Source organism: Hyla sarda, chromosome 2, assembly GCF_029499605.1.
Source record: "Hyla sarda isolate aHylSar1 chromosome 2, aHylSar1.hap1, whole genome shotgun sequence".
NCBI lineage: Eukaryota > Metazoa > Chordata > Amphibia > Anura > Hylidae > Hyla > Hyla sarda.
In genome coordinates, this window is record NC_079190.1 from 7,833,365 (window position 1) to 7,844,708 (window position 11,344).

The 11,344-nt window shown below is 42.6% G+C and overlaps 1 protein-coding gene across 1 annotated transcript; it reads left to right on the top strand.

The window, feature by feature from the left end:
* The first annotated feature begins 1,087 nt into the window (after positions 1 to 1,087).
* LOC130357091 (olfactory receptor 142-like) lies at positions 1,088 to 2,436 on the top strand. Its single transcript, XM_056559457.1, has 3 exons — positions 1,088 to 1,699; positions 1,763 to 1,860; positions 2,382 to 2,436. Exons 1-3 carry the CDS (start codon positions 1,088 to 1,090, stop codon positions 2,434 to 2,436), a joined length of 765 nt encoding a protein of 254 aa, XP_056415432.1.
* The last annotated feature ends 8,908 nt before the right edge of the window (positions 2,437 to 11,344 follow it).

Here is an 11,344-nt window from a genome sequence, read left to right on the forward strand (position 1 = left end):
GTGTCAAGGTGGAAGGTAACAATTAGTGATGAACGGCAGGGGCCATATTCAAATTTGTGAATATATTTCACGAATATATGCACAAATATTTGTTTGCAAAATTAGCATATTTGCTATGTTTGTTCTCTTTTTTTTTCCATGTGAAAATTCATAATGAAATTTGCATAGTGCACATGCGCGATTATATCTTTTCCCTAAAAGAAGGAAGGAATCAGTGTCCTCTGACTGGAAGTGCTGATATTTGCGAATATTTATACATATTCGAAAATTTTTATTTTCGCATATTCACAAAAAAACAAACAAAGAAACAATTATTCATCATTATGAATCACTGTATTCTAAATATTTGTGAAATCGCAAAGTGCCAATATTTGCTGTAAAAATTTGCATTTCGAATATTCGCTCTCAACACTAGTAACAATAAGTCACCTCCCACCTTGAAACAAAGGATCCTGGGGATTGTAGTCTGAGGGAGGTCACAGAAACAGGAAGTATCCAGTACCCAAAAACAAACCAGCAGCGTGATGAAGGACACAGGACACGGCCATTTACCTCCCACACAAGCACGGATCCCCTTCTGTATGAAACTTAATTATTTAAGTTACATTATGTTAGATAACCCATTTAATGAATCATAATAGTAATATAAAAGAGGGCTTCCTTTATTGTCAAATGTAGATATTCCAACACATACCTACAACATAGCCCAAAACATGTTCTTTCCGATAATACATGATTGTATTGACATTTTAATTAATATATTTCTTTGAAATAAAACAATGCTATAAAAAAAGAATTAAGTCAAGTAAAAAAAAATATATTGTCACTTTGTAACTTTTCACTAATGAGGTTATGAGTTGACTAATGAGCTGCTCTTTGGGGGCCTCATGTCCCTCTTGACCTTTTCCTTGAAAGTTATTCCCCTCAGTATAACCTATAAAACCCTTTGTAAGAGTAATGTATCACTCATCAGACGCCCTTGCTTTAAACCATCAGATGTGTTCATTGATGGAACATTATTCCCAATTGCTTTTCTTAAATATTTTATTCAGGAATAAAAAGAATAAAAAATTAATGTCTGGAAACGATGGAAAACGCATCAAGAATCAGCCCTAACTTTGTACTTATTGGACTTGTAGAGATAGGAAATGTGAAATATCTCTACTCTGTGCTGGCCTTGGTCCTGTACATCGCCAACATGATGTTATGTTCTGCCATCATCTGGGCCATCTGGTTGGAAGCCAAGCTTCATGAACCCATGTACATTTTTATCGGTAACTTGGTCTTCAACGCTATCATTGGAAGCTCAACCATCTTGCCCAAACTAGTGACTGATCTACTTTTTGGGGTTAAAACTATTAACCTCTCCAGCTGTCTCGTTCAGTCGTTCTGCATTGAGTGTGTTGCTTATGCCGAAATTTTTACTTTTACCATCATGGCGTACGATAGATATTTAGCTATTGGCAACCCGTTGAGGTATCCGACCCTGATGACCAACCAGAAAGCTCTCATGTGTGTTTCCATAGCTTGGCTCATCATCTTCATAAACCGAATCATAGGGGGGATATTGGCTGCAACATTAACCTTTTGTGGGGTGATCATCAACAACATCTATTGTGAGACTATGTCCATTGTTCGTCTCGCATGTGGTGATACAACCATCAACAATGTCTTCGGCACAACCGGCACTCTTGTTGTGGTAATCGTTTCCCTATTGCTAGTGATATATTGCTACTTAAGGACATTTATTTTTTGCCTCAAGATCTCAGCGTCTGCCCATCAGAAAGCCATTAACACCCTGGTGACGCACATCGCTGCCTTCTCTACCTTTATGGTGGCCACCTTGTTTGTTGGTTTTCGGTACAGATTAAACAGTGGGCCTCTGTCTACTACTGCACATGTTACAATCTCTATGACCGGTATAACTAGCTCCATCATATTTAACCCTATAATATACGGGTTAAGGACAGAAGCTCTTAGAATCATCATTTTTAAAAATCTCAAATGCATATGAAGAGTTTGTAGTGTAGTGACGTCTATTGCCATAAAATGAATATTTACATGCTATAAATGATGTACCATAGAAAGATCTGACTTAATTGATTTTTTATATTTATTATGTTCTTCCAGTTTGAAGGTAAGAAGAAAAGGGACACTAAGTGGCCTGTTGGTAAAAGTTTGGTTAATCTAATAGTAGACATTTTTTGAAGGCAAAAGGAATCTGAACATCTATAGATCAGCCTTCAAAATCTTTCAAAAAATCCTCAGACTCTCTACTTTACACAGTATATATTTTTTCAAATTGGTATTTATTAAAAATGTTGCTCCATTTTTCATCCAATCTATATGTCTGTCTACCTTTCTTTCTATTTATCTATTAGGGGGAGTCATGGGGACATAGAATGCAAGGAAAGTCAGGCTGGGGACTACGAATGAGCCAAATTTAGGTCCATGAATAAAGGAGAGCAAGTTTTGGAGACGAGGAATGAAGAGCCATGCTGAGGAGTATGAAGGAAAGGAGAATCATGTTGTAGACCAGGAATAATAGGGGAACCAGACTTCGAAATAGGATTCAGATGGGAACCATGCTGGGGGCCAGGAATGAGAGGGGAGCCATTCTGGGGACAAGTGGAAATTTCATCAAAATTGCCAAAAGGCTGGGGACCATAAATGAGAGAAGGAGGAGCCAGGCTGAGGACTAGAAATGAGAATAGGAGAAGCCAGGCTGAGGACAAGAAATGAGAATAGGAGAAGCCGGGCTGGGGACCAGAAAATAGACAAGGAGGAGCCAGGCTGAAGACCAGAAATGAGAGGAGGAGCCAGGCTGAGGACCAGAGATGAGAATAGGAGAAGCCAGGCTGGGGACCAGAAATGAGAGGAGGAGCCAGGCTGAGGACCAGAGATGAGAATAGGAGAAGCCAGGCTGGGGACCAGAAATGAGAGAAGGAGGAGCCAGGCTGAGGACCAGAAATGAGAGAAGGAGGAGCCAGGCTGGGGACCAGAGATGAGAATAGGAGAAGCCAGGCTGGGGACCAGAAATGAGAGAAGGAGAAGCCGGGCTGGGGACCAGAAAATAGACAAGGAGGAGCCAGGCTGAAGACCAGAAATGAGAGAAGTAGGAGCAAAGCTGGGGACCAGAGATGAGAATAGGAGAAGCCAGGCTGGGGACCAGAAATGAAAGAAGGAGGAGCCAGGCTGAGGACCAGAAATGAGAGAAGGAGGAGCCAGGCTGGGGACCAGAGATGAGAATAGGAGAAGCCAGGCTGGGGACCAGAAATGAGAGAAGGAGGAGCCAGGCTGAGGACTAGAAATGAGAATAGGAGAAGCCAGGCTGGGGACCAGAAAATAGACAAGGAGGAGCCAAGCTGAAGACCAGAAATGAGAGAAGGAGGCGCCAGGCTGGGGACCAGAGATGAGAATAGGAGAAGCCAGGCTGGGGACCAGAAATGAGAGGAGGAGCCAGGCTGAAGACCAGAAATGAGAGAAGGAGGAGCCAGGCTGGGGACCAGAAGTGAGAGGGGGAGGATCCAGGCTGAGGACCAGAAATGTGAGAAGGAGGAGCCAGGCTTAGGACCAGAGATGAGAATAGGAGAAGCCAGGCTGGGGACCAAAGATGCGTTCTCTATGTGTTTTCCTATTCCATAAGTCTTTATTCTGTATACAATTTTATGATTATTTTGCATGTTTTTTTGGGGGGGGGGTTTTGCCGATTTTTATGTGCAAATTTGTCTGGTTGACTCCAACAGGTTTCACTGCATATTGTCCTCAAGATAGGCCACCAATATTAGATTAGTGGGGATTCTCATCTCATATCTCCTGCAGATTACCTGTTTGATGGACACTTGAGAGTAATAAAGCCCCGTGACTCTTTACATGGACTCGCTCTAGCACATGCCATATTTCTCTTATTGTCTTTGCTAGAATTTGCAACATTGTCCCGTCCCCTTTGAGTCGTAGGCTGTTGTTAATCTGAGTCTAGTTACTGTGGTCTCTGTGAAGTTAACCCCGACCTGGGAGGCGTTGATAGTATTGTTATGGAGTGCACTGCTTTACCATTGGTTGAAAATGAACAGGTTTAAGTTCAATTTAAAGGGGTACTCCGCTGCTCACGCCCCCTCTCATAGACTTGCATTGAGGGGGCGGACGTGACATCATGAGGGGGCGGGGCTATGATGTCACAATCTCCCGGTACTGGCTCTAAGCATTCGGAACGTTTTCTTCCAAAGGCTGAGTAGCGGAGTGCCCCTTTAACTAAGCTGCCGGAATCAAGCTAATGTGCATCATCAATTGTTTATACAAAACAACAGGCTTGTCGTGCTCTTCACTGTTAACTGTTACTATAGTGTATCTTCTATCTATCTAGCTATCTATCTCATATCTATCTATCTAAACAAGGATAAGTTGGCCATCACACACTGGTACCAAACTACTGCATGGACCCGGCACACAGGTGCACGCCACCAGTCCAAACATAGAAAGGAGAATACAGCAGCACACTGCCAGCACAAATATACAGACAAAACATGAAATGCTATACTGCTACAATGCAAAAAATTTAAAAATGGAGGTACTTTGCTCACCATTTGGCCAAATAGTTTGGACCATCCCACCATGATAAGGTGACCTCATTGGGATGGACCCTACACTGTGAATGTGCCTCTGTGCTATCAGTTAGCAGGCTTGCAAGGTCTGAAACATCCAGCACCTTACAAAATGGATGAGGTGCAGGAGCCAACATGGAGGTAGCCACTCTCCCATATGTATAACACAAACAAGGATAAGTTGACCAGCACATACTGGCTCCCGCATTTTTTCATTTTTTGCATTGTAGCAGTATAGCATTTCATGTTTTGTCTGTATCTTTGTTCTGGCAGTGTGGTGCTGTATTCTCCTGTCTATATCTATCTATCTATCTAGCAAATTTGGCAGCCTACAATTTGGCCACCAGATTGCAAGCTAAGTACCTCACTATTTCATAACTTCATAAATTTATATTTCCATTTCTTGCACCATAGCTGTATAGCTTTTCATGTTGTTTCTATATACTCATGTTTTATTTATATCTTTTTGCTAGCAGTGTGCTGCTGTATTCTCCTCCTTTGGTTGTATCTATCTATCTATCTATCTATCTATCCATCTCATATCTATCTATCTATCTATCTATCTATCTCATATCTATCTATCTATCTCATATCTGTCTATCTCATATCTATCTATCTCATATCTATCTCATATCTATCTCATATCTGTCTATCTCATATCTATCTATCTCATATCTATCTATCTATCTATCTATCTCATATCTATCTATCTCATATCTATCTCATATCTATCTCATATCTATCTCATATCTATCTCATATCTATCTATCTAATATCTATCTATCTATCTATCTATCTCATATCTATCTATCTATCTTATATCTATCTATGTACAGGTGAAACTCCAAAATATTGAATATTGTGCAAAAGTCCATTGCATTTCATTAATGCAACTTAAAGGGTACCTCTCATCAAAAAATGTTTTGATATATTATAGATTAATGTATACAGAATAACTTTCCAATTGCATGTTATTAAAAAATATGCTTCTTTCTATTTAATTTTCCACTTTGAAAAAATGACCACTAGGGGTCTCCCTACCAGTCCTGGCAGCAAGCATTTCAGACTCATGCTGGAGTCCTAAACACTACGAGCTCCCAGTCTGCTTTGTTCACAAAGGAGAACACTCAGAGCTGCCAGCCTGCTTTGTTCACAGCCTGTTTGGCTGTGAACAAAGCAGGCTGGCAGCTCTGAGTGTTTAGGACTCCAGCATGAGTCAGAAATGCTTGCTGATAGGACTGATAGGGAGACCCCTAGTGGTCATTTTTTCAAAGTGGAAAATTAAATAGAAAGAAGCATATTTTTTAATAACATGCAATTGTAAAGTTATTCTGCAAACAAGAATCTATAATATATCAAAAGTTTTTTTGATGAGAGGTACCGTTTAAAAGGAAAGGAAGCATGAAGTGCTCCAAAATCTCCTGGTAGATGGATGCATTGACCCTGTACTAAAAGGGGTATTCCAGGATTTTTTTCATTTGACTATGCTACAGGGGCTGTAAAGTTAGTATAGTTCATAATATAGTCTCTGTACCTGTGTGTGACGGTTTTCTCACAATTCTTCTGTGATTTTCACCCCAATATTTTTTTTTAACAGCATACAAAAATGACTGTTGTCTCAGATTTTTCCCAGATTGCAATGCGGCCGAGACCTGACTCACTAGTCAGCTGATGACAGGGAGCCTGTCTGCTTCAATGGGTGGAGGGATCAATCTGCAACTAATACAACAGCTGTAGGCACCCTGATTAAAAACCACAGGTCTTTTGAATGGTTGCAGCGTATTTATGTTTCAAGGGGTGGGGTGGCTGATGTGTGGGAAGGAGTAAAATGGAATTATGGGATTTGTAGTCCAAAAAGAAAAACTCAAACAGGAAATACCAGTTCACAAAAAGCTAGCCACAGTGTTATGGTAATCTCACAAGATAGCCATTTAGCCCAAAGACAAGCACAGATCCTTCCACATGTCCATTACTGTCTGCCAGGTACGTACTAAAAGGTGGAAAACTTTTTTTTTTTTTTTATGAATTGGTGCCAGAAAGCCATACAGTCAAACAGAATTGTAAATTACTTCTATTGAAAAATTCTTAATCCTTCGAGTACCTATTAGCGGCTGTATACTACAGAGGAAATTCTTTTCTTTTTGGATTTCTTTTCTGTCATGACCACAGTGCTCTCTGCTGAAAAATATGTGCATTTTAGGAAATTCCAGAGCATCATATGTTTGCTATGGGGAATTTCCCAGAGATGTCAGCAGAGAGCACTGTGGTCGTAACAGAAAATAAATCCAAAAAGAAAAGAATTTCCTCTGTCGTATACAGCCGCTAATAAGTACTGGAATTTTTTTTTTAATAGAAGTCATTTACATATCTGTTTAACTTTCTGGCACCAATTGATTTAAAAAAAAAAAAAAGTTTTCTACCGGAGTACCTGCCTTTCACCTCTCACTACATGATGGCGCAGTCAGATATATAACTCATCTCTGACATCATATAGTGAGCGGTGACAGGCAGGTAGAAAATAGCAACTAGTCCATTCATAAGCCGCACACTTTACCTATTTTGCCCCCTGCTTGGGTGAGGCTGAGGCCTCTTAGATTAATTGCAGAATTAGCACAGCAGCACAGAGTATTTCTGGAGGGAACTGTAGTGAGGCAGACTGTCTGAAATACTCTGTGCTGCTGGGAAGCCTACTCCATTTTCTACCTCCCTTCCATCGCCCCCTATATGATGGCACAGTCAGAGATATTCACACATAACTTATATCTAAGACTGTCCCATCATGTAGGGAGCAATGAAAAGTAGGTAGAAGATGCATACAACTATACAATTCATAAGCCACCCACCTGGCCAGGCTACCCTGTTTTTGGGTCCATGCAGATGCCGACTGAGAAAGCCGACAGAGAGATCAGGGCACTTCTTCAGCAGGGCTCTGTTCAATGAGGACAAGCAGGGCTCTGTACACTGAAGACAAGGGGGCTCTGTGCACTGAGGACAAGCAGGGCTCTGTACACTGAGGACAAGCAGGGCTCTGTACACTGAAGACAAGGGGGCTCTGTACACTGAGGACAAGCAGGGCTCTGTACACTGAGGACAAGCAGGGCTCTGTGCACTGAGGACAAGCAGGGCTCTGTACACTGAGGACAAGCAGGGCTCTGTACACTGAGGACAAGCAGGACTCTGTACACTGAAGAGAAGCGGGGCTCTGTGCACTGAGGACAAGCAGGGCTCTGTACACTGAGGACAATCAGGGCTCTGTACACTGATGACAAGCAGGGCTCTACAATGAGGACAAGCAGGGCTCTGTACACTGAGGACAAGCAGGGCTCTGTACACTGATGACAAGCAGGGCCCCATAGACTGATGACAAGCAGGGCTCTGTACACTGAGGACAAGTGGGGCTCTGTGCACTGAGGATAAGCAGGGCTCTGTACACTGAGGACAAGCAGGGCTCTGTGCACTGAGGACAAGCAGGGCTCTGGCGCACTGGTTTTCAACGGCAGCAGTGAACTCCGGCACTGCAGCCCTTAGACGGGAAGTTCACGTGACCTAAGCGCCTCTCCCAGACAGCCACTGCGGTTCTCTTAAAGGCCCGCCGCTACAGTGGCTGTGTGGGAGTGGAAAAACTGTAACAGCTTTGGGCCTATCTCCCACATGGCAGCCGTACAGACGATATTAAATATGTTTATCCATAATTTTTTTTTACACTTTTTGGGGCTAAATTGTGAAAAAGGGACAATTTACATTTTTATTTTATTAGATTTTTTGACTTTTTTTTTCACTTCTTTTTTTTTATTTTTTTTTACACTTTTTATGTCCCCAGAGGCGACTATTTATAGCAATCCCTCGATTGCTAATACTGTTCAGTGCTATGCATAGGGCATAGCACTGATCAGTATTATTGGCGATCTTCTGTTCTGGTGTACTGGAAGGCAGATCAGTGCAGAAGACGCCGGGAAGGTGGTGGAGGCAGGTGAGAGGACCTCTGTCCGCCATGTTAGCCGAAACTGTACTTGCACTGCCGCAGATGCTGTGATCTGTATTGATCACGGCATCTGAGGGGTTAATGACGGACATCCGCGCGCTCGCGGATGTCGGCCATTACCGGCGGGTCCCTGGCTGCTATTAGCAGTCAGGACCTGCCGTGCATGACCCAAGCATTGCTCCGGTGCTCATGGTCATGTATAGGACGTAAATGTACATCCTGGTGCGTGAAGTACCGCCGCACCAGGACGTACATATACAACTGTGGTCGTTAAGGGGTTAATGTTGTTTCCCCTCAAAATAACTCAACACATAGCCAATAATGTCTACACCTTGGTAGCAAAAGTGAATAAAATCCTAAGTCGAAATGTCCAAATTGGGCCCAAATTATGAATATTTTGTGTTGCTGCCATTATTTTTCATCCCTCATACAGCCACAGACCATGACACTCCCACCACCATCCTTGACTTGTCTCTGTCTTCCTTACGTAGTTTTCACCACACACACTTGACACCATCTTAACCAAATAAGTTTAAACAAGTCTCATCGGACCACAGGACACGGTTCCAGTAATCGGTGTCCTTAGTCTGCTTGTCTACAGCAATCTGTTTGCAGGCTTTCTTGTGCTTCATCTTTGGAAGAGGCTTCCTTCTGATACGACAGTCATGCAGACCAATTTGATGCAGTGTGCAGCTTATGGTCTGAGCACTGACAGGCTGAATCTCCACCCCACCCCCACCCCTTTAACCTCTGCAGCAATGCTGGCAGCACTCATATGTCAGTTTCCCAAAAACAAGCTCTGGATATGATGCTGAGCATGTGCACGCAACTTCTTTGCATGACCATGTCAAGGTATGTGCTGAGTGAAAACTGTCCGGTGAAACTGCTGTATGGTCTTGCCCACCATGCTGCAGGTCAGTGTTTAAGGTCTTGGCATTCTTCATATAGCCTAGGCCATCTTTCTGTAGAACAGCAATCCTTTTTTTATTTTTTAAACGTCAAGTGACCAGTATTAGAGAGTGTAAGAGTAGTGATAACACCAAATTTAAGACACCTGCTCCCCATTCATACCTGAGACCTTGCAACCCTTACTATGTATATGTATACAGCGAGGCAAAAAAGTATTTAGTCAGCCAACAATTGTGCAGGTTCTCCCACTTAAAAAGATGAGTTAGGCCCTTAATTTTCATCACAGGTTATAACCTCAACTATGAGAGACAGAATGAGAAAAAAAATCCATAAAATCACATTGTCTGATTTTTTAAGAATTTATTTGTAAATTATGGTGGAAAATAAGTATTTGGTCAATAACAAAAGTCTATCCCAATACTTTGTTATATCCCCTTTGTTGGCAATGACAGAGGTCAAACGTTTTCTATAAGTCTTCACAAGGTTGTCACACACTGTTGCTGGTATTTCGGCCCATTCCTCCATGCAGATCTCCTCTAGAGCAGTGATGTTTTGGGGCTGTCGCTGGGCAACACAGACTTTCAACTCTCTCCAACGGTTTTCTATGGGGTTGAAATTTGGAGACAGGCTAGGTCACTCCAGGACCTTGAAATGCTTCTTACCAAGCCACTCCTTTGTTGCCCGGGCGGTGTGTTTTGGATCATTGTCATGCTGAAAGACCCATCCATGTTTCATCTTCAATGCCCTTGCTGATGGAAGGAGATTTTCGCTCAAAATCTCACGATACATGGCCCCATTCATTCTTTCCTTTACAGGAATCAGTCGTTCTGGTCCCTTTGCTGAAAAACAGCCCCAAAGCATGATGTTTCCACCCCCCATGCTTCACAGTAGGTATGGTGTTCTTTGGATGCAACTCAGCATCCATTCTAGGAGGCCGGATGAAGCGCGAATGCGCAAAATGACCGGTTATACCCTCTGAGCGCTAACAACGTCTCTGCTGCCTTGGTCCAGTGGAATACTCTACATAGGAGCTCTGACAGCTGAACTCGGCGGTGAGTGCAGATATACTTTGTTCTTCTTGACACACATTGTATACTGGTCTATTTTTCATTTTTATCCCAGCACCACCGCCACGGCATACTTTCAAGTTTGGTCCTGCTGAGCTGTATCCGTTTAACTTACACTATTAACCCCTGAGGCTCTACAGGCACCTGGTGCCTTCCTATATTCTTGTCTACACAAGCATTCTTTCTCCTCAAAACACGACAAGTTGAGTTTTTACCAAAAAGTTCTACTTTGGTTTCATCTGACCATATGACATTCTCCCAATCCTCTTCTGGATCATCCAAATGCTCTCTAGCAAACTTCAGACGGGCCCGGACATGTACTGGCTTAAGAAGGGGTACACGTCTGGCACTGCATGATTTGAGTCCCTGGTGGCATAGTGTGTTACTGATGGTAGCTTTTATTCCTTTAGTCCCAGCTTTCTGAAGGTCATTCACTATGTCCCCCGTGTGGTTCTGGGATTTTTGCTCACTGTTCTTGTGATCATTTTGACACCACAGGGATTATCAGTGGTCTTGTATGTCTTCCATTTTCTAATAATTGCTCTCACAGTTGATTTCTTCACACCAAGCTGCTTGCCTATTGCAGATTCAGTCTTCCCAGCCTGGTGCAGGTCTACAATTTTGTTTCTGGTGTCCTTCGACAGCTCTTTGGTCTTGGCCATAGTGGAGTTTGGAGTGTGACTGTTTGATGTTGTGGACAGGTGTCTTTTATACTGATAAGTTCAAACAGGAGCCATTAATACAGGTAACGAGTGGAGGACAGAGAAGAGTCTTAAATAAGAAGT

Coding starts and splice junctions, on each gene's coding strand:
- LOC130357091 (XM_056559457.1), top strand. CDS start 1,088: ATGGAAAACGCATCAAGAATCAGCCCTAACTTTGTACTTATTGGACTT. Junction 1,700..1,762: donor CAACCGGCACTCTTGTTGTG/GTAATCGTTTCC, acceptor TTTTGCCTCAAG/ATCTCAGCGTCTGCCCATCA. Junction 1,861..2,381: donor ACCTTGTTTGTTGGTTTTCG/GTACAGATTAAA, acceptor TTTATCTATTAG/GGGGAGTCATGGGGACATAG.